This window comes from Lonchura striata, chromosome 3 (assembly GCF_046129695.1).
Source record: "Lonchura striata isolate bLonStr1 chromosome 3, bLonStr1.mat, whole genome shotgun sequence".
In the NCBI taxonomy this organism is placed as follows: Eukaryota; Metazoa; Chordata; class Aves; order Passeriformes; family Estrildidae; genus Lonchura; species Lonchura striata.
Window position 1 is genome coordinate 44,485,869 of NC_134605.1, and position 24,461 is coordinate 44,510,329.

At 39.2% G+C, this 24,461-nt stretch overlaps 1 protein-coding gene across 3 annotated transcripts in view; it reads right to left on the reverse strand.

Annotated features, from left to right (window-relative positions):
• PCNX2 (pecanex 2) overlaps nucleotides 1–24,461 on the reverse strand; it is a 149,571-nt gene that overhangs the window by 83,501 nt on the left and 41,609 nt on the right. For all 3 annotated transcript variants that reach the window (XM_077782114.1, XM_077782113.1, XM_077782115.1), the window contains 5 exons: nucleotides 20,221–20,392; nucleotides 16,293–16,403; nucleotides 15,627–15,718; nucleotides 5,155–5,264; nucleotides 2,878–2,974 (listed from right to left, as the gene is read on the reverse strand). In XM_077782114.1, coding sequence (XP_077638240.1) covers nucleotides 2,878–2,974; nucleotides 5,155–5,264; nucleotides 15,627–15,718; nucleotides 16,293–16,403; nucleotides 20,221–20,392 — 582 coding nt within the window. The remainder of the gene's footprint in view (nucleotides 1–2,877; nucleotides 2,975–5,154; nucleotides 5,265–15,626; nucleotides 15,719–16,292; nucleotides 16,404–20,220; nucleotides 20,393–24,461) is intronic.

Genomic DNA, 24,461 nt, shown 5'->3' on the forward strand with positions numbered 1-24,461 from the left:
CTGCCTGAGAAGGTGATTTGGTTCTCTACGCCTCTGGCTTTCTGATTAAAATGGGTCTTATTTAAATGGTGTTTTGTAGACCACACATCACCAAGGCAAAGCTGGCTTGGGTGGCCCCCTGCCATCTCTTGCCACTGACAGGGGTTAGGAATACTCTCCTTGCAGGGGAGCACATCAAGAAAAAATGAGCTACCATCATGTAATCCCTTCTGAATACTGGTATATTGTTTCACCCAGCTTCTGAACAGTTTGAAGATCCCCTTGCAAAACTTCTGGAAATTATTTTAAATTGGCTTTGAAGAGTCAGCTGAGTCCTACACCCTAAATACGACTTATTGCTGAAGCAAGTCAGCAGGGACTATGGTTTGATTGTGCTCCTTGAATTCAATGCACGTGCATTTTCTCCTGCCTCAGCTCTTCCTTACTTGCCCTATTAGCACTACATTGCTGAGATAGCAGTGGGAGTCTCCTTGGTGTCTAACTGAGACAGAGGTACCAGGTAACACAGGAGTTAGACAAAGAGCCCACATTCATCAGAAATTGCCCTCTCTTTATTCAGCTAATGTCTTCCAAATTAGCACTGCTAATTGACATCTTAAGCAAACACTTTGGCTTACAATTTTTATACAGACTGAAGGAAGCCCGGAGAGAAAAAAAAATTAAGGCAAAGAACTAGCAGGCTCCAGCAACACTGAAGGAAAGCAGGCTCTGCCTCATAGCAGCAGCAGCATAGAGTATCAAATTTACAGAGCAGAAAAGTGCCAATTCTCAAATCCAGGCATTTCCTGGAGAGCAAAGGTGCCAGGAAGGCCACTTAATTAATCCTAAATGTGTGACAAAATGAAAAAGTGTGACAGGAGTGAAACATTGTAAAGAGAAGAACTGAACTCCTGCGTCTAGAAAATCCCAGTGCAGCTATCCCTATACTTCTGCACCTTCCACCCCTCTGGCTCAAGGGCCCAAGTGCAGCTGTGCAGTGTTACTATAAGACAGCAGATCCCTGCCCATGTCACTGATAAAAAAATTGTTAGAGAGTCTGCAGAATTACTTAATTTTGAAAATACAGCCAGGATCTTAGGTGCAGATTTTTTCCACTATCTTTGGGTTTTGTTTTCAATATTTTAAAGCCTTGCTCAAGGTTTCCCTCTGCACTGTGAAATGAAACCAGTTAAGTGGACAGCTGCAGTAACTGCTTCAGTCCCCAGGCTGGGCTCCATCTGCAGAACAGATTACATCAGACTGTATTCCTCCAAGAAAGGCACTATCAGCAAAAGACAGAACTACAGGAGCATGAGAAGCTTTCCATTACATCTGCCATACAGTTCCCGTGTACAGGAACAGAATGTCAATGAACCACTGCAATAACCTACACACCACGAATACCACAGAATACAGCAAAATTCTAACAAAAATACTTTACTTGTTTACTCTGTTTCTAGATGCACACTCATATTCCAGTATCAACTGCTGCAAACAGTTTAGTTTGCAAGAAACCGTAGCTCAACACAAGCAACAACAAATAGCCGTATGACTTAATCTTAGATAGGCCATATTAGAGGAAGCAGTTTAAAATAACATTATACATGGTAAAAATTACCATCTAAGAAGCAGCTTAGAAAAGTAGAAAACATTGGTAGTGTAGGATCAATGCATATGCTGAATGTAGGCTGTGTAACACCATATAAATTGCCTAAGAAATTATTCAAGATGTACATGAGAGATGCATCCCTTTGAAGGGACATCTGGAGGCCAGTAGGAACCATGGACTCCCAGGTCATGTCTAAGGGTCAAAAAACACACTATCTTCCAGAGACTCTCTGTTTGCTCCTGGATTTCAGAGAGCATTCAAAAGTTTAGGAATAGCTGCCTAGGCTGCAAATGCTCAGTTCTGCAGGCACTGGGGATGTGGTCAGAAGGAAGAGCTGTCTGACAGCAGGAAGCAGGACAGCTCACATGACTAATAAATGTCAAACACCCCTTAGCATTTCTGGAAACTTGATGATCTTCCCACATGAACGCCTTATAAAATCAACCTCCCCTGGGTAACTGCAAACATTTTTTTTAATATAAAAAGACACAAAAAGGAAGATGGGTCACTTCACGATGTTTATGCTGAAGTGAGAAATAAGCTGACACAAACTTACAGCTTCCTGCCAGACAGTAGTAAATAAACAGCCTGCCAAGCAAAGAAGAGATGATGAGATGGCAATGCTTGGCACCAGGCATGTACCTCCCTCTCCCATACTATCCCAGTTTCATGTGCTTCTTCCACCTCTAGGTGCCAAGTCTGACAGTGTGCTCCAGTTGGCTCAGCTGGGGTGGACGGCACACAGTCAAGAGTATATCCTGGCACAGAAAGGCATTCCTGAAAAACAGGTAGCCCTAGCCATAGAAAAATAAAGAATAAGACCTGTTTTAAACACATGTAATTCTGTGGACCAAATCCTGCTCCTCTGCAGTGCACACAGAGAGCCTGGCAGGACTGCTCACCTTTTTTGAATGCTCACTGAACAATCCAGCCTACCTTGGACACACCAGACTGCCAGACTAAAACTCTGTGCACAGAATCTGTATTAGTTCTCTGTGTACTAGGATGAAAGATGCACCACTCCCCAAGCTCTATGAGTGCACTTCTCATGGACTATATTAAATAAGCGATGTGGCAGAGCCCTTCAAAGGAGCCCTTCAGAAAAGAAAATGGCATGTATCCCCTTCTCACTGCTGTTCTCACTGTAAAGATCATCTACATGTGCTTTTAGTAACTTAAATTACTAAATGACAAGGTTTATTTACAACGAGGTTTATTTACAAGGTTCCTCAGTAGGCAAAATAGATGAGAGAACTTTGAACAGAAAGTAGTGAAAGAAAAAGCCTTACCACTGATTCTCTCATTTTTTCTGGGAGTGGATCTTCTGTTGAATCTTCAAATCGCTGGCGTAGATAGTGAGGGACATATTTACATTGAATAAGGGACCTGTTCAAAAAAATTCCTAGTTAATATACCTCAGAACATGTGCAACAGATATTAATATTTCTGAAGGACAGAAGAGGAACAACAGCCTCATATTTCCCTCTTCACGTATACATTAGCATTCCTATCTTTGTACAGCTGGAGATTGACACAAAACCAGCTCTACCTGTGATCAGGGCAGAAATTCCTCATCATAATCCTGAGGAGTCTCAGCAGCCCAATCAATGTGACTCAGTCATTTAGAGGAATGAGCAGAGAGGGTACTGTTGCATTTATGACTCTTAGTTCTTTTTCAGCTAAGCTGAAACCAATATGAGAGCTCTTTAGACCCATGTTAAAATGGCTAAGGAAGCCAGTTCTCTACAACCTGTATATTAATTCTCTCTTTGAGATTTATGTGCTACCTCCTCATCCATCTTGACTTTTATGCCACAGGCCATACCTTAAACACTTTTTTCCAATCTCTATAACTTCTTTTAAATAAGTTCAAAGCTGTTTAGAGAAAAAAAATCTTAAATATCTTTTTTTTTAAGAACGATGCATTTTTACAATTGCACAATAAATATTTGATGTTGTACATGTATTCTTAATTTTTAGATTTTTAGGAACCATTTCAGTTGCTGAAGATTTCATTGCAAATATTATGAAACTACTAGCTAGATTTACAATTTGAAATGCATTTAATAGTTTAAGATTACTTCCTTAAAACAAAAGTTTCAAGGAAGAAAAGTTTCTGTTTTATTAAAGAGGTTCATGAACTAATGTGTCCTTTCTGGGAAGTGGGAGAAAAGGATGCATTTAAATTACTTTAGAATTGAAAGAACTCACAATTTCATGCTGATTTACAATTTACCTGTGTATATTTTACACCAAAGCTAAGAACACTTCCTAATACACCACATAGCTTTACTTTCTTCCGTACATAATTTCCATACTGTAATGACCAATAAACTACACACCATCCACACAAAGCTTGATGGAGGTTTCCCTGACATACATGTCACACACAGTAGGCTCTGGGTGAAGTTCAAGGCAAGACATGCAAGCAGTTCTTACTGCTTTGCCATATCAGGACCTAGCAATGTATAAATGTCAGATTCTCTGAATTTTTAGGTAAAGGATTTCTCAACTCTTCAGTAAGATTTACTGGGATGACAATTTCCTGCTAACGCTCTATATCTTTTCCTTCCTCATCAGCGTTGTTATGCTTTTTCCAAGTTTCTCTACTTGGAAAAAAATAGAATCTTGAACAGCCTAAAAAGTTCTCAACGTCCCCCTTCTCACTTCTGCATTGCAGAATTGTGCATAATGAACCTTGAGCCTCACCTCATGAATCAAAGGAGAGAACCTCTCTCTATGACAGAATCTCTCACAGGCCCTCTGCATTCTCCTAGGATAAAGCTGAGATGCCTGTGAAGCAGAATTCCAAATGGCATGCTGATACTTGTGGCACAAAACCCACTTGCTTACTTAGCCCCCAGCCATAGACGTAACTGCCCAGCTGTTTGCTGACCCCACAGCCCCTATAAGAGCCATATATCACCATTTCCCAACTGGGAAATTCACCTTTGCTGCCCCTGAGCTATGGATCTATTGGGTCTCTCTCTCACACATCACCTCAACATGCAAATCACTATGTTGGGACTTTTCCCCTTCATCTCCCTTGTTTGCAGTGTCAGCACTTAGCATACACTTCCTCTCCTCAGTTACCTCCAGCAGACTGTGTCAGAGAACAAAAGGAAGGATGGAACCTCAAACTGAGAGGCATTGCCTACTGTAGTAATACTCAGCAAGAGCTGGAATTCAGCCATCTTCCCAGAACATTAAATGTTCCTTCTACTGGTCCCACTGCTAATCAATGCACATTCTGCAACTCCAGTCGCCCAAACTCCCCTCAACTAAATCACTGTCTTCCAACCTGGCAAGCACACAACCTCCAGAGGGGAAAAATCTGCTTCAGAGATTTTGGATAGTGCTGCTTAAAGAACACCAGCCCTGCTGGTAATCTGCCTGCAGCACTTCATTCATATACAGGACTGATACCAACCATACAGACGTGGTCAGGAATTTCACCCCACCACAGTACTTTCAGGAAGCAACCCCTGGGGTTCTGAAACCCAGGCATCACTCTGCCTGCGTGCTGTAAAGAGTAATCAGCAAAAAAACATTTACAGGGAACTTACATCAGCACAGATGGGTCGCTGCTTTGTCTGCTGAGGTGATAAGAAAGTGCAACTAGCAGACCACAGAAAGCAGAGAACAGTGCTGGAATGTGCTGTGCATCCCAGGGTTCCTGAGAGGATGACAGAAAGCAAAGTTAGGAATGCAGAACTTAAAAAGCCAAAACAAGGGGGTTAAGCCATACATCATACATGCAATGTTACATGCACAACATCTACATTTGTACACCATCTACCACAGATTGAAAAAAATCCTTTTTCATATCAGAGATTACTAGTGTGAATAAACCTTGCATGTTTTGTGGTCATATTGTGCAACTCCCCTATAATCAGCAATTAGCTAGGAAACCACACGAAAGGCAGGTTTTCTTTCCTCTTCAATGAAACGTTTGAGGAAAATTCTCATTAAAATGAGATCTGAGTGAAATCAACTGCAGTGTATTTATCTACACACTAAATTGATATGCTATCACTTGACCTGTAGCCAGACTGCACGTAACAAATAACAATATCATGTAGATCAGGCACTGGGGTTTCTTTCAGACATCTTTCTGCTGCCTTGTGCATTCCACCCAGGCCCTGCCTGGATGCTAACACAGCAGAGAGGGAGAGCATCGCCACCGTGTGTGACACCCCCAAGGAGGGAAACGAGAGACAACTGAGACACTCGCCAGCACACTCTGCATATAGCTCAGATGAGAAACTCTCTCCAGGTGACTCTAACAGCTAAAACTGGCTAGAAAGAATAAGAGAAAAAATATAAATCTTAAGGAACACTTATCAAGATTAGATTTATTTGTAACATCCTCAGGTACAAATTAGGGATCCTAAGACAACTTTTGAGTCCTATTTGCAAAGAATACAAATTTCTTCTGTGAAGGACAAAAAAACTTGGAACAAATCCATTTCACTTACTAATTGTATTCCTTGCCTCCACATGACTTCTACCTGATCAGCCAAATGTGAACTCACCAGATCCTGGCATCAGAGCACTTTCTGTACAAGTTTTGAGAAGTAATGCTTGCAGGATCTGTGAAATTTCAGGCTACTGTAAATAAGACTTCTTCTGCATGGTTATCTCTTGCTTTAAAATCTTTAAAGTTAGTACCGCACTAATATTTTCAGAGGATGAAGTAGGTTTATTAGCCTTATTTTGCTCAGTTATATGCATGATTTCTTAAGTATGTTAGGAAACACTCTCTTTTAGGTGCAATGAATACCTAAGACAAACTCATTTTAAGTGTTAAACATTTAAAGCATTGCAGCATGGAATTTTTCAATTTAACTGTGAAATTCTTGCTATCCTAAGAGTAGTACCAAATAAGTGAAATTTTAATCCTAAGAATCATCTTCCCCTCATCATACTACTGAAAATCACAAAGATAAAAGACAGAAGAGCCTGGTTCCATCAAACAATCCTACCCAAAATAGTAATTACAAACAAAAGAGAGATTCACATGCTATTACTTAAAGAATCCAGCACCATTTATTTGACAATTTAAACTTTACCATACAATCCTACTCTTCATTTCACTGTTCCCAGTTTTGGGGCCAAATATATTTTCGGTTAGCTTTCCCCATGCTTAGTCTCCTGTCATATTCAATCCATATCTTCAAAATACTGAAAAAAATTAAGTGAAACCACAATGTTCTGAAAATGGCTGAATCACAGCCTTTCCAAACATCATCTGCATTTTCAGGGCAACACAATTGTGTACAGATCCTCCCAGCAGCTACTAAGTGCATGACTGCCCCTTTGCTCAGCAATTTCTTTTAAAAGCTAAATACTATCAAGAGATGAACAACATTGTTGATACTGAAATCTATCAGAGGCCAATTTGAAAAATCATTCCACCTTCTTTCTACTATAAAGCTGTACACAGCTGAATCCCCACATTAACATCTCAGGAACTCTATTTCCATATTTTCTGCATATTACACATAGCTTCTGCATTTGTCTGGTCTGTGCTCCATGTCCAAACTGTCATTGTCCCCTCAAAACTCACATGTCAGGGACCCAGGAAAGCAGGTAGGATAGGCATCAATATTCACTATGTGCCTAGAGAACAGGATTTTCTAGAAAAATGCTACACAACGTTGTAGAAAAGATGAGAATGAACAAAGGTGTAATTTCTCCAGTATCAGTGTGATGTACCCTCTCCCATTTTGTCATTTTCCTACCCCACAAATGATGACTGTTAGTTTTAAATTTAAAAAAAAAAATAAAAATATATATAATTGCTAATTGAACAATGATTCTCCTCAGTGGGAAAACAGGACTGACAGGTTTTACTCTTGGAAGCTTGTCATATGAGACAGGGACTTTCACCTCTTAGTTCACCTCATTGGGATGAGGTGACATTTAGTGCTTTCATATATGGTTTTGGCTTCAATGCAAACACTCACGTAGTCATTTTTAAAACAAGTGAAACAGACTTATAGGTTTAAGGATGAAAACCGTGAGTTACAACAGACCCAGTGGTGGGAGTGGAGGTGTTCCATTCCAACCACAGTATTGCCTAATCCCAAAACAATCCACTAAAAGGGGAGATAAAGGTGTCTTTGAACTTATGAGCCTTTTAGCACTGCTAGAGGTAGGAAGGCAAACATATTTTTAAATAGTAGTGCTAGTAGTTTTCTGTCCCACATTATTTATCCTTTTTACTTCTTTCTTCTCCTAAAAAACCCGCACGTAACACACTTATCTTTCAAAGATATGTTCAAATAAATCATATGTTCTTCTCCAGAGGCAAAGAGTGCTCTGAACAGAGAACCAATTATGCTGAGTAGAAATTCTTGTTACTTTTTCTGTTGTTTTGTTTTTTGTTGGTTTTTTTTTTATTTCAGAGTATTCCTCTCAGTGGTGACTTTGCAGATTGCTGCAGTGACAGCATCACTGAACACAAGGCATTGGCATAGTGGCTTGGTTTTTAAACATGGAGATTAACTCCAGCTGGTCTTCACACACCTGGATTTCCACTGTCCCCATTTCATCACTATATACAGAGTCAGACAATGGCTTGGGTTGGAATGAGCCTTTAAAAGTCACATAGCCTCTTGTGCAATTCCATTAAGCCTTCTTGGCTCTTTTTCCTTACCCCCACACGGCTGCTTCATCATGGATCTGTGCCAGTGCTCACATATCAAGAAATAAGTGGGAAGGGCTGACAGTCAACCATTCCACCCGTGACAGTAAAGATGGAAATAAATACCTATTTCTGAAGATCTAAAACACTGACTTTCTGAAAGAGATCATAAAAGGGAATCCTCTTCACCCCCAAAAATATGAGCAAATAGTAAGAACTTGTTCTCTACAAGGCTAACTATAACCTTAACACCATATTACCATGGATACTCCTCTTCAATAAAAAGTAACAACCAAAATATGTGAATTACTGAACCTCATGTTATACAGAATTAAGACAAGTTCTAGGAAGAGATGCCCACCAGCCTTATCTTCCCATCATCCAGGAAAACAAAGCATTACTTTCCCAGATGATCTCCAAAAACATGACAAGTGATAAGTTACCAGAATACAGGTATCACTGCCCACTCCAAGTAACACTAGCCCTCTTTCTCTGCAATTGCTGCTATCTTGGACTGTATTTTCCTTGATGAAATTTAAAATTCATGAAGACTGGGTTGATATAGGGGTGTCCATGTGTGTCTACATACAGCACCTTACTGTGGTGAGGTGATCCCAGTCTGTGACTGGAATGCCTTGGCTAAAAAGCAAGAGGAGCAGCAGCTTCAGGCAGGAAGCATGAATACTCATGTTTCACACTATTGTGAGTTTATCCTAAAGAAATAGTGCAGATTTCTACATTCCTGTACAGTGACATCCAGTGAGAGCAACCCTGGGCCATGTTGGATTCCATAGGCATAATTTCTTTTTTCTATCTGGAAAATAAGTTGTTATACACAGAAAACTAAGATCATAACTATTGAAGTTATGTCTACAGTGCAATACTTGAATATGGCTGCTAAACTTCACTTACTGAAAGCCATGGTATCGAGGAATACTCTCCAAAATTAACACCCCTAACAGCTCTTGCTTGTACCTCAGGGGTTTATGAACTAGAAAAAAAAAAAAAAAGCCTCCAAAACCACCAAAAACCAAAAGGACTGAGTATTCTATGCAGCAGAAATAAAGGTGTCCAACAATATTATACTTTTGGTTTGGTCACTTACATATACAGGAATTCTCTCTATACACATGAACTCATTCACTGCTGTCTAGAGATTTATTTGGGCAGTCTTAGGAGATTGAAGAAGATGTATTCTTGCAACTCTTTCCCACCATAAACCCCTAAGACAAATATTTCAAAATTCTTAGTACACAGATGAAGACTGCATCACTGAAGAAAGGAAGGAAGGAGAACTGTTATTCTGATTAATGAGTTTCAAACTCATTAAATAAACCAAGCTACATCAATGTGAGCTGAGAAGGGTTTAAAATCCACACAGGATTTTTAGTAACTGTCCATTGAAGCAATAAATAAGCCACCAGAAAGCACTTTCTTCAGGTATGAGGTAACGGAAACTATGTAACTTACACTTCAAATAATATACTTTTACATAGAGCTGGAAAAAGCTGGTGTGCCACATATGAATACATTCACATCAGTTTAATTTTTCTGACCCAAGTCCAAAACTCTGATTTTTTTTTTTCCAGGCTGATTAAGATAAACTGCAAGTTCCATACACACACCAAAAAAAAAAAAAAAAAAAAAAAAAATCTGGATGAAAAGTAATTAACTGGTTCTGGATACATTTTAAATCCAAATTAACTGATATGAACAGAAGGCAGAAGACAAGGACTGCTGACTGATTCCAGAAACATTCAGGGATGTGCTCTTCTGCCCCACAGCAAAACCCTGGAACACTAAAGACTGATATCAGGACGGCTAAATTCCAAACCAAATATTTGTAAAAAAAGAGGGCACACCTAACTTATTTTAAAACATCTCTTAAATATTTGGGCATAGACCTCAAAACAGATGGAGCAGGAGACAAAAATCAGTACATTAGGAAACTCTAGTCAAGTGAAAAAGATGGCACAGAAATTCCCATGTCTCCAATCTGATGGATGCAATATCTGAAAAATAAGAACACCTCCTCCTAGAAAAAGAGAAAACCCTTTTGCATATCAAAGCTAAGGTAGCTATTAGAGCTGCCAATTTCTGTTCAAGATTACAGAATTGAAGATGAGATCAAAAATAAAGCCTGGCTGAAGTGAACTCAGCTTAAACAAAGCTCAGTTACCAAAGAGCTTTAAAAAAAGGAGTGAGCTGAAAAATTGCTGCTATTGGAAGAATCCAAGGAATGAACAAAAGAGCTGATAAAACCATGGTTAGGATTTAGAGTTTTGTATTAAGCAAAAGTAAATGAAAGTTCACAGAACACCTGGAAAGAACTGGATAAGGAGTGATGATATTAAACAGAGGTCTGGGAGATAACGACATTTCAGAGCAAGCAGGAGAAACTCAGGTTTTTGCACTTCAGAATCTAAGACATTTACCTACATACTCACCTGAAACCAGGTTTACAGTATTGTTATATGCAAGGATGGATAAGCAGCAGTGTCCTATCACTCATGATAAAAATGTGTGGCGGGGTAAGGTTTATGAAGAGATGCTCTACAGTACCTCAAAGCTGTAACCAAACCACCTTTACATCTCTGGGATAGCACAACAGAAATCTATCCATGTGACTTCACATCATCACCACAGGGAACAACTTCTGCACCAGCCAGGGCAGACAAATTTGCAAACCTGTTCCACTCACAATATGCTGCTTTCACTGACAGCAGTGATAAACTGTCCTGTCCATCAGTCCTCAAGGCTTCAAATACACAGACAGAGACCAGCTATTTTGTGCTCATGGTTTTTATGGAGAAATTATCTGTTGTAATTTCAGATGCATTACTCTGTACTTCCTACTGTGACCAATTTTGGGTTTCTTTTTTACGTGACAGCTTTACAGAAAATGAAAACTGATCATCCCAGCAGTAGCACCACGAGAGGAGGTCCTGACAAACTGCAGACCCACAGCTCCTCCACACCAATATCAAGCAAGGGCAAAGCTGCTCAGGAGCACTCTGAGGATGGGAGCCATTGCCTGGCCACAGCAGCTGGGACTCGTTTGCTTCCAAGTCACCACTGAAGAACACAGTCCTTTTTCTCCTCCAAGTGTCCAAGTCACAGAACACACAAAGGTATCATCATCTTGAAAAGAGTTTGTTCCTGCCCTGGTGACAGACAGTCCCTTATTTTAGTTGTGTCAAAGTGCACATTTGGCCACATAAAAAACACCCCAGGTCTGCCAGGTAAGCAGTGTGCAGCCACTCCCCAGAACATGTCATGTGCCTGTGATGGGACATGACAGCAGCCTGACACCTCACCCAACCCGCACCCTCGCCGTTCACACAAGACTACAGATCTGTCCATCCTTTTTTAGGTGCTATGTGCATTCTAGCCATGAGAGAGAAAGATTTCTGGTCATGTGGTGGCAAGGGCACTGCAAGGTCACTCGGAAAGAGTGACAGGGTCAGATGAACCTGTCGGATGTGCCAAACATTGTTTGCAGGTCACAGGATGAACTCTCAACTGAGAATACTGTGTCATAGTTTTCCTCAGGCAACTTACCTGAATGAAAATCCATGAGAATTAAGTTAAACTGGTAAGTTAAACTTAGGTTAAATGATATGTCTATACCACAGCTCCTTTTTCACAAAGGCTCTCAGTTGGTTTTGTACAATTCAACAGTAAAATCAGTCTGGACAAGACACAGGACTTCAGCACAGGCCTGCTAGTCTCAGTTTTCAGGGCTTATATTCACATGCTGAAAGGTACCTTGAGTACTTACACAGTTCTGTGGACATACCCCAAAACAATTCCTATGTCCTTATTTTCTAAAGCTGAAGTTCTAGAGCAAACAATTAATCACTGTAAATTTGCTACTCAAAATGAATTTCAAAATCTGAGCACAACAAAAAATCAAACTATTGTATGTATATATAGCTTATGCTCTAAAAAAGAACAAGAAAAACTCACTTAAGAACGCAGGTTAATTATAAAATAAAAAATTGTTTTATTTTAATAAAAACCAAAACAAATACAGTAAATTCCAAATTAATTTCTTCAGGAGTAATGTATTTCCTTTCAGAATACTTAATGTACACAGAGAAAGCAGGTAACATCCTGCAAGAATATAACACTCTGCAAGAATATAACTAGAATGCAAGAACCACTTAAGGAAGGAAAGAATCGCGCCTGATACCACTGGAATGTTCTTCAGGCTGGACATTTGAAGTGAGCAATTGTTCACCAGTAAATAGCACAAAATCACTTAGAGATCCATTCTCCTCTGCAATTTATTTCAGGAAATAGAACTCTGGTAGTTACACCTGCTGAGGTGTAAGATGTTCTGCCAATAAATATAGTTGACATTTGAGGATGCTACATTTCAGCCAAAACAACACACTTTGCAACCCAGAAATCCTCTGCCAAATAGAATCTATCATGTTTCCCTGCTCTGAAAAATTTTGATTATGGTGATTTTTTTTTTGCTCTGTTGGTTTTGGCAAACTGATCAAAATGATCAGAGTAAAATAAGAATAAAAATTAAACAACAGCTATAAAGTGCAAGTACAGAAGAGACATTCCTTTTAGCTTAAAGAAAACTGTGTTACCACTGTTGTGCAAACACCTCTGTGAAACATACTACAGCATTTGTTCATTTTTGAGTTAAACTCTGCAATTTCTAGCACACCAGAAGTTAAAATCTTCACTTGATTGAGATAATAAATTGATGCTCACTAGTTATCAAAACAGCTTGAGGTACTTACAGGGGTATTAGACCACGTTTCACAGTGGGCTCTACTCAGGATCAGATTAAGCCCATTCCTACTCTTCCTCTATCAACCAAATAATCATTCTCTTGCAACATTACAGAAATCAGCTCAAAATAAAAAGCTCTGGACCTGATTGAAGAACAAGAGGGTTTAACACAAGTGCCTATTTCATAACTTCTAGAAGAAAAAATGTATAAAATTTCAAGCACCCTGGCAGACTGAGATTATGAGCTGAAGCAAGAGGAATCATCTTTACATGCTTTAAATTAACCTTCTCAGAAGTGCCTTTACTGGAACGGTGCCATTAAAATTCAAATTAACTCTAACTTCTGTGTGAACAGAAAGTCTAAACTTAATATTAGTAATTTACAACAGATATCTTGTAAATCTTTCACAGCACTCAACTTCAGGGTAGCATTAAAAGCATATTTCTAAGCAGTTTGAAGCCTAATCCACAAGGAGATTGCTTATCTACAGAGCCACCTGCATGCTGTAATTTAAAGTATTATACTGAGAAAAGAGTATGTAGGCTATTTTAAGTGGCTTTTTTCCCCTACTGTTTACAAGAAACATTCTTGAAGTATCCATAACGCAACTTCCCTACCCTCAACTAGTGAATCACTATCTACCAATTTTAGGAATAAAAAAAAAAAAAAAAAAAGAAAAGAAAAGAAATAATTCCCCAGTCACCCATTTTCTCTCTCTGTTCATCCTTAAGAAGAGCCTCCTTCTCCCTCCCAGCTGCCAGTTTCCAAATCATTAATGCAGACAGAAAACAGTACTAGGAGTACTGGCTACTTCTGCAGGAAACTGCACAAGCAGCAGTTAAACTTTGTAGCATCAATCACACAGCTGGGTCAGCTCTAACCAATACAACTGAGAAAGTGGGTGAACCAGGTGACAGGAGACTCCCTGGGAGAACATCACACATTCAAAGACATTTAATTTCCAGTGTCTTAACATAGCAGCTGAGTTGCTGTAATTTGTTTTGTAAGGACTCAAGCAGCCAAATGTCTTTAACACATTTCACCTTCCTGTTGGGAGTGATTAAGAACACACAGCCAGCTCTGATCATCTACAGGTAACCATTAAGGCATTATAATTGTCCTTTGATTTAAGGCTTGTATTGAAAATTTCAAGTGAAAAATTATTGAAAGCCACTGTAGAAATGCTGATGTTCCCAGAATAATTCCCTTAAAGGAATATTTTAGTGCCCCTCTATCTGTATAAATTGCCAGCCTGGGTGCTGACATGATAGACACAGCCTTGGCAGCTGCAGAACCTATTGGGTTCTCCATGTGTGCTGTACATGTGCCACCACAAAGCCTCCTCTGACATGTGCCCACAAGATGTCATGGGCAGCCTGTCAACCACAGCACATCCTGCTGCACCCCTGCATGGACACTGACAGCATCCAGCCCTCAATGAAACTCTGTCAAAAGGCTTTCCTCTTAGAGAATACATATTCTTACAAGTCTAACACAAAATACGGGTCTTGCTGTCACTGGGAATTTTACAGCTGACTTAAAGGCAGACACAATTTCACTGTCATTTTTAAATGTCCCATGCAGAGGACATGGGCACATTAAAAAAAAAAAAAAATTAAAAAGCTTTAGATTGAATATTGTGCAAAACTGGGCATCGCTAGTAAGGGAACCAGTCCTGTGCCAGCATAGAAAGCTGTGGCACACCTGCATCCTAAGCACCATACACAACTGACTCTCCAAATCTGAAGTTAAGAGCAGAGCAAGGGAAGGCACAGAGCAGGGTGAGAAACTTAGCTACCTCTGAGTAAGCAGCTGCTTTACAGGGAGACATGAGAAAGGCTGGGACTCTTCAGTTTAAAGACATGGCAAAACTGTAAGGGCAGCAGATGAAAAGAATGCAGATGAGGTTTTCCACAAATCCTACAATACTAGGCATCAGGTGAAATTAGCATATCAGCCTAAAACTAATGAAGGGACACCATTGCTTTGCACAGAGCACAGTGAACATCTAGAATTTGCTGGCACAAAACTGTGGAGTCAGAGAGGACCAGCACATTCAGGAAGGGACCTGACAAATTCACAGACACCAAATTATAAGCACAGTCTCCAACATCCTTAGTGTAACAATTGTGGGATATTAGGGGGAAAAGTGGCAAACCCAGTCATCTGGCTAGAATAAAATTCCTAAATTGCATTTCCCTGTGGATGCAGACACATTATTTACTTAGATGGTCCACTGGTTGCTCAACATTTAAAGTTCTTAGGCATATTGGTATGAAGCAAAAGCCTTACCAGGAATTAAAAGCAAATTTGGCCTGGCTATGCAGGTCAACAGAGACTGCAGCTTTTTAAGTCAAGGCTGCTGTTTATGTTTGTAGAGAAAATTCAGTGGCTCATTTCACACTGATACATATAAGACGCAAATAATCACAGGTATTAGAGACACGTTAAAAATTGCTGTTACAGTTTTGGTCTGTTTCAGTGTAACTAACATGCAGAAACTGAAGCATGGCTTGCAAAGCTTATCTTGGTAAGCAACAACAATGTAGGACCAAACAAAGCTAGTCTCCCTAGATTACATCAATTTCCAGCTTGAAATTTTGAATTATTCCAGTGCTTTTTTTCTGGCTTACCTTCACTGCACTGAAGCAGAAGGCATAAAGGACAATCAGAACAACAAAGCTTCGGGAAATGCTGTACAATGCAGACACGAACCCAGCAGCAGCTGAAATAGAGACATGTGGGAAGTGGGAAGAAAGAGGAACTTTATTTCTGACCCAAACTAAGATGACAGTGTAGATGCATCTCAGTCTTCCCAGCTACTTAAGCTATAATGAAAAACAAAAAAAACCCCACTACCAACAAAAAATCTCTATGCTTCATCTCTCAAGGGTCTTCTTTAATCTCTGACTGAAATAACAAAAAAAATTATCACACATCGCATGTCTTGTCAATATGCCCTTCTGTGGTAAAATGCAAACTTTTTTTCTAGATGTTAACAGAAAAAGAAAGTTAAAGGGTTTTTTTTTTAATAAATATAGTAAATATTCACATCACATATGCCTGGAAAGAGCTCTTTGATATCAACCATAATTTGCAACTTATAGTTTTAAAAACTTATATACAACTTTTAAAAAGCAGAAAGAAATCTAATCAAGAGAGCCATATAAGTATTCACCCCACTGTTAGATGAATACTATTAGCTGTTTGAACTTTAAAATGCACTGTGCTATGTACCATGCAATAATATGTTCTGATTTGAGATTGTAAGCCCAGAAAGATGGCAGATGGCTACTTACCAGAACCACCAAAAAGCAACATATCTATTTGTTCCAAAAGATATATGCAGAAGGTATTGATTTGAGGGAAAAGTCCAAGAAGAGAAATTGCAGGAAAGCAATATAAAAACACTAAGGAAAAAAAAAAAAGTATTTTAGAACACAGCCACACATCTTATATATGGAAAATAAAGAAATATGCATAAATAAGAAATTGCTGCAATAAATTCTGAAGATTATTGAAGTGAGCATACCTTAACCTTACCAGCAATAATTACACTTTCTTCCTCATGTATTCAAATAAATAATGCCATTTTATATATAAGAAACTAAAGCTCAAAGTTAACCTTCAGATTGATTTTGGATAAAAACAGTGGCAGAAAAAATAGCATTGTATAGCCTCCTTACTGTTTCTCAAATCCTTGCAAGCTTATATTTGTCCCTTTCAAAGTAGAGAAACTTTAATTTGCAGACTTTGGAACTTCTTCCTTGAATCTGAGATGGTTCAAGAACAGCTACAACAATTCAATATAAACAAAAAAAATTTAATGGCTAAGATCTGAAATATCTTGACTATCACAATATCCTGCCTCTCCCAGCAATCAAGAGCAGACACTTATAGCAGCTCCTAAAAATGGGGAAAACCTATAGTGAAGCTTCTCCAGAATATTCCACCTGCTTCCAGCACAATGCACTTTAACAGTAGTAAAAGAACATTAAAAACAGGAAAGAAACTCAGGGGTAAAACCCAGTCTTACAGCTTTACATACTCTCTTTCTGAACAGAAATGCTAATTTTAATGCTACTTTTAATGGCTGCCTCATAGACAAGGAAAAGGAGGAGTCATAATTCAGGTAATCATGCTGCTAGTCTTAAACTCTGTTTACTTCCAGCACTCCTCCTCCCCATTAATTCACTCTCAGGTCCACCACAGAAAATGCTCTCTAGCAAAGCATCTAAAACACACGCTTGACCCAAGTATAAACATTCACGGATACACACACATAATCACATTAATCAACATTTATCATATTGTTAATCATATTCTTACTGCTTCATTGTACTAGCTCCACAATGTTCTGCATGGCAGAGAGTGTGTCAGCCACTCTTCCTTGTAAACAAGTATGTCTTTCTTACTTCAGATCCTAGGAAGCCTGCAGTTTCCTCCTATTCATTCTCATAAAAAGCAAATTAAACAAATCACTAGAACTACTTACTCCCCATTCCCCCCAATCAGATTTTTGAGAAGGAAACAAAAGGATTTGTGTTCTTTGCTGAATGCTAATTTCACATCTGTCAGCTCATCTTACTAAGGCATCTTGTGCTAAAAGGAAACAACACACCAAGGTTGACAGCTTTTATCTTCACTGTATTATACAATACTGCTACCTAAAACTGCAAATCTTGCTGAGAAAGCCCAACACAGGGGAGAAAACAACATACTCAAGTGTTTAACACAGACAGCACTCACTTAAGTATACTTGGATTCACAATGCACCTTCAACACTACTTCCCACTACTGGCACAAATCATCCACATGTAAGAAAATGAGGAAATGCTCTCTTCTCAGTGTTTTACATAAAAATGCCAATATTAAATTCTTCTTCCTCTGTTACTCTGCACATTTTTAGATATTCCACCAAGTCATGCCAAGCCAATCAAGGATCACTCTTGAAGACAGGCAATGGCACAACAGAAAACTGCTCAGCAGGCCATGTGGTCCCATGATGGATTAACTATCTCAAAAACACTCTGCTGAAACTCTCAGGAGATATTGTTCTTTGAGGAAAGGACTTGCAGAACTGCCAGAACTCATCTTAGACTACAATTAGCACAATCATCACCAATTCAAAATAAAACAGAATCAGATCATAAGTAGATTGAAAATAAATGAACATGTTAAAAACCATGTTTCATAAGTAATTAGGTTAAATTACACATCTAACAAATCTGCAATTATTTCTTTTATGACCTTGCTTCAAGACTTTTATCAAGAGTATGATATGCAGCATCGCACTAGCTCTTTGGTATGTTCTATAATTTACATGGCTTTTGCTTTCTACCATAATAAGCACCTGAAATAAAAGACTTTTTCTTTCCTTGGTAGTTACAACACAATGTCAAAAATTCTTTGATTTCCAAACATATCAACTACAAATACCACAATAAATTCTGATTAAAATATAAAGAATCACCATATGATGATAGACCAATAAAAAGATATAAAAACTACCTAGCAAATATGCAGAACTGCAAGACAGTTAGTAAGATTTTACTGGTATTTGGAGCCACCAACTTCCCTCATTATTTTATAGCAAAAGAAAATAGTTCTATACCTTCATTACCTAAGAGAATCTACACTAGAAGTGCAGCAAGATGCCACAGGATGCCAGACTGCCATGGCTTACAGAGATCACTGCACTGTGACCAATTGCAAGGATTCACAGCAGCCAGAAGTTAGGGCTCCCATAGAGACAAAGCAAGGAAAAGCCAAAGCACAGCACCAAACATCACTTGCATCGAGACACCGTTGCAAAACAAGAACAGGGACAAGCAAAGGGAAAGGGTCACTTCTCCCTTTCTCATTTAACACATGCCAGCTGGGGAGATGAGCCTTTCTTTCCTCTCTCCCCCCCACCCCCCTCCTGCTTCAAGAACATGCTCTGCCATCTCTTTTGAGACCAGCCAAAATTAACACATTTATAACCACACTTTGTTTTCTTATGCTGGTTGCTATAGTTTTTCATTTATCTCTATCCCAAGTGTCATCTAGAATTCCTGTTGAATTATTTATCAGCATTTTTACTGCTCACCTTTGACAGACAGAGAAAATAAGATGTAAGGAGAAACTTAAATGAGACCAAAGGAAAGCAATGAAAGAAGCTAATCAAAATAAGTGAGATGCAGTTCTTCACATTCCCATGTTTCTGATGAGAAGAACTGGGAGGCATAGTACCCTTGTTAGGACCAGGAGGCTTTCCTTGAAATAGTATGCCTTTCAGGCAGTAAGTCTGACCTGCATATGGCAAAAAGCAAGTACAACAGTCACAGGTGAACAAAGACCTTGAAAGTCATAAGCAATACCACAAATATGGTTTCCTTCTGCTACAGTAGGGTCTCTTGGTTCTAAATTCACAAACTAGTAGGCCATCTTTGGTTCACTACAAGACAGCTTTCAGGGAAATTTTCACAACTTTTACAGTAAACCTCACATTTCCTCACTTTGTACCTTAACAGAGTTGCACTATTCATGGGAGTCCAGTCCAGTACTTGAATCTGTGGCTCAGCTGATGCAACATCACAGTTAGAGACTGTAAGTGTGCTGTGCAACAGGAAGAAGTGTCCTGACAGAATAGGGTAATATCAGCTGTGGCCACTCCAGACCAGTGCCAAGGGATCACCACACCTGTCTTGGGGCAATATCTGAATGTCCTCAGCAGCCTCAGAACATGATTCTAGAAGGAAACAGGTTGAAAGAGCTACTGCAGAGTGGCTGCTCCTCACTAACTGGTCACATAGACAGTCTGATTAAACAAAACTAAGATAAAGCACTTTCTTTGTGATCAGAAGATTCATGTCCATCTGAAGAACTGGCATGGATTAGCTTCCAGGCATTAAATTTAAAACTCAAGTTATTCTGCAATAACTGCTCCACACAGACAAGCCATTACACAGATGAACAGCATTTCACAGATGATGATTTTTGCTAATAACATCAGCGACTTTTAGTTTTCTATGGAGACATTTCTATGAGCCTCATTTCATTAAGAACTCCTTTTACATGAGGGAAGGTTGACAGCTGCCCCCGCCCCATCTTAAGTCATTCCAAATGTTTCTGTCAATTTGACTTCAGGTTGTGCCTCCATAACTTGCATTTGATTGCCAGCATGGGAAAACATAGACTCACACTTAATTCCTTTTTGCAGTCCTAGGAAAAATATTGACTCACCTATTACATGGTCTCTGGCTGACTGGAGAGACCTGGGTGAGAAGAGCTTCAGGCCATACATTGTATAAACAGGAGGATTTGTGTCTTTAGATCCAGCATCTAGCAGCAAAATAAGGCCACACAATATACAAAAATATACAGGTCTGCTGTAGATTATGATTTTATTGTGTCCCTGGAAGAAAAACCAAAAAGTTAAGACTTTTATATTCATTCTTCTACTGCATGCACTGCATTAACTTGAAGAGAGGGTCAGGGGTCAGACAAAATATTTTAATGGCTTATGCATAATAATTAGTAATGAAAATGTGACAAGGTATTTAATTTTCTCCAGAGGAGACTTTCAAAAGATACAATGAGCAGTTAAGACTGACTCCAGCAACCATTTATGCTTTTAAAAACCTACCCTTCTGGACCTTTCAAAACTTACTAATTCCAGAAGTTGTCCTTTTCTGTGGAGAAGAAAACCTCAATCTGTCTGAATCTTTCTTTTCAGTAGAAAAAGAATTTTTCTCTACATGTATTTTATTTCATTGAGCATCTGCTTCAGGTGGCTTGACTTTTTTTTTTTACTTTATGAAATATAAAATTAATTTTATTTTTAATTGACTCCTGGGAAGAAAAAAATATAATTGAGCATATCCCTAGAGGCATGGGGATGGATTTTTCTTCACCAATTTAATTTTTTTGTTTCTTTGAACCACTTGACAGCAAACCAGCATACCTTCTGAAGGGGGTGACACTCATCAGCAGTTTCTGGTCTGCTTTCATGAGCACTTTGAAATTATGATCCAAAGGAATTAAGATGCAGAAAGAATCTCATCTGATGTCTTTCACACACATCTCTCAACACAATTGATTCCCACTAATCCTACAAAACACTGTTGTGGGGCTGCAGGCCAGGGAACTTAACACACACTTAAGAAGAACCTTAATAGCTCTCCTGGTAGCAAACTTAAGAGTAACTAAGACATTTTACACAGTGATGAGTCAAAAGATTCCTTGTGTGTGAAAAGCCAGAAGCAAAGTGACAAGAATCCAAGTTTGCCTTGCTTAAAGCTGCCATGCAACTGTACTTATTTGAAAAACGTAATTTGAGTATAATAAAAGATCATGTCTTTTTTTGAGCCTACTTACTGACTTGAAAGTCTGTAAAGTCTTGAAAGTATGGCTGAGTTTCTTTGGCTGCCAGCCAAGCTCGCATGTTAGATTGCTATTAAATGATCTGTACTCTCTTTTGGGATCAATCGGTTAACAAGGTGGCAGATTACAGGGAACTGGTGGGCTTACATCGTGCCTCACATCCATGGAATATGAATAAAGTCAGGGACACAAATCCTTACTCTTTAATCAATTTCAATTTTACTACTGCTTTTTTTTAGTAGGACACATGTCCACAAAACAATCCATGGAGAATTATAAATATAAAAATACTACTTTAAAAAAGAAAAATAATTTAGGCTATTATTTTCTGGCCTTTTTTAAACTAGAGTTCATTTACGTAAAATGTGAGCTGTGCCTTAGGAAAAGAGACTAATAAATACACACCTAGACAATTGCTTAATGCTTTATATTCTGACATTCACTTGAGGCTGTTTTATCGTGATTACATTCTGTTACACTCTTGTCTTACCTCTTGAACCATGGAAGCCAGTTTTATCTTTGCACGGTGATTATTTGAAGGTAGCTGGGTAAGACAGAGTTGATGACTACAAGCCCAGAGGTTTAACTCTACACACCTTGCAGTTCCATGCAGAACACCAACATACTCAATTAGGATTACAGGGCATATTTAACCCTGACTTCTAAAGAAGTTTATGGTGTGCTAGGTGAAGAGCTGGCTGAAGGGTGGGCAGAGATCAAAGAGCTGCAGTGAAAGGAGCCACATCTGGCTGGACCCATCAGCAGTGAAGTTCCTCAGGGCTGAGTTTTAGAGCCAATTCTGCTTAACAGATTATCAGTGATCTGCACGTAACTGAATGCAGAATTTAGCAAGTTTGCCAAAGATACCAACCCCAGAGGTGCTGTTGATTCTGTTGAGGGTCAGGCTTTGCAGAGGGAACTAGACAGACCGGAACACTGGGCAGTGATTAACGAGATGCAATGCTAGATCCTGCTCCTAGGATGAAGTAATGCTGGGCACAAGAGTAAATTGTGAGATGAGTAGCTGGTAAGCAGCCCTGCAGAAAGGGGCCTGGGGGTGCTGCTCACCAACAGGTTCAATGTGAGTCCGCTGTGAGTGCCAATGGCCAAGAGGGAAAACTGCATCTGGAGTGCATCAAACACAGCAACATGAGATGGTCAAGAGGTGATTATCCTGCTGTACTGGTGCAGCCCCAACTTGAGTGCTGTGTGCTTTGGGCCTCACAATTCAAAAAGGATGTGAAGGTCCCTGAAGGCATCCAGAGGAGGCCAACAAAGCCGGTGAAATCATTGGAAGCAATGTCCAATAAGGAGCAGTTAAGGACTTCGGGCTTGTGCAGTTTGGAGATGACAAGGTTGAGGAACAACTTCATTGCTCCCTACAGGCTCCTGAGGAGGGGAAGTGGAGAAGGTGGTGCTGATCTCCTGTGCCATCCAGGGACAGGATATGTGGGAATGGCTCTAAGCTGCATCAGGCAGGAGTATTTCTTTTGAAAAGGTGGTCAAACACAGGAACAGGCTTCCTAGAGAGATGGTTGATGCCCCAAGGCTGTCAGTGTTTAGAGGAAACATTTGGACAATGCTTTTAACTTTTTTTTGACATTTGGGCAGCCCTGAAGTGGTCAAGGTAGTGCCACTGGATGATCATTTAGGTCACTTCTATCTTAGAATAGAATAGACTAATTCAATCCTCTTACGATGCTGACTACAGTAATGCCACTCACAATTGAGGAAGCAGATTCCAGAAGTTTTCTGAAAGCTGCAAAATGTGAGCAAATACTACCTTCCCTGTTTTTCAGGTGGTCATGGTGACTAATGAGACAAAACCTTGAAATCTTTCTAGAATCTTATCAACAGAAGCAAAGCAATGCAGCAGCAATGCACTCAGAAGGGCTCAGAAGCTCTTGCACTACTTGGGATGAGCTCAAACTGATTGAGCTTCCTAGAGCACAGCAAATACTCCAGTCCCCACCTCTGGGGAGCAGGCAACACAACACAAGAAAGAGGAACTGCTGCAAGTATTAATGTGGTATTTCACTGTCATTTACATGCCTCATGTGAGGGGCATTATTTGGAGCAGGACTGGTTTGAGGGCAACAGTGGACACCTTCTGGGAAAGAGAGGATCACTTCCCAAAAGTCACAGCCAGGGAATAGACATTACATTTAATTTTTTAAGGTTTTAGAAACAAACAAACAGAAAACAAACAGAAAAAAAAGCAAAGCCCTCCTGTACCTGCAACTGACCAACAAGGCTAGGCAGCCTTCACCAAAATGGGCATGTGGCATTATTTAACGAGGTATTTTAGATATAAAGGGTTCATTTTGTTTTACTAGACAAGCACACCAGATTTTGACATGCAAAACTGATTTAACCTTGGTGAAATGACTCCACTCTGCATTCTTGTTTACAAGAATTTAAATAATGAAGCAGAATTCCTTTTATATTTTACATCTCATTCATTAAACAATCTTCTTTTTCCTTCACTGATAAAAATATCAGCGAAAGCTTTTCCTTTCCCCTAGTCTGCTAAAAAAATTCACTTTTTTATGTCCATGTGTCTCATTAATATGTTTCAGACACACAATCACATCTTACCAACACAGCAGTGATGCATCTCCTATTTCTAAAAAAAATATTAAGACTTTCAACAAAGAATAATTCCACAAACGCTTCCAATCACTACAACAGCAGTTTTGACTGCAAAGCATTTTGATAGCAAAATTTTAGAATAGTTTTTTTTTTTTTTTGCTTGTTTGTTGGTGCATACATGTAAAAGGAGAAAAACAGAAGGCTTTTATATAAAACGAAAAGTGTATGTGCTCAGTTCTACAGAAAATCTTACAGGGACAAATTACAAGTACTTTATAAGTACCTTATGGGATTTAGGAAACTGCCTATGATAGGTACACAACTGAGTTAGCTATCTGCTTTGGTACATAACAGGACTGAGACAATGAATTTATGCAAGAGATTCCCTAAATCTTGTTAAAAGCATGACTGCAATCTTTCAAGTTAAAATGCCTTTGTAAGCCCAAGCTAGATGCTGAGCTACAAAGATGTATTATGAGGTGCTTAGAGACAAACTCTCCTGATCCTTC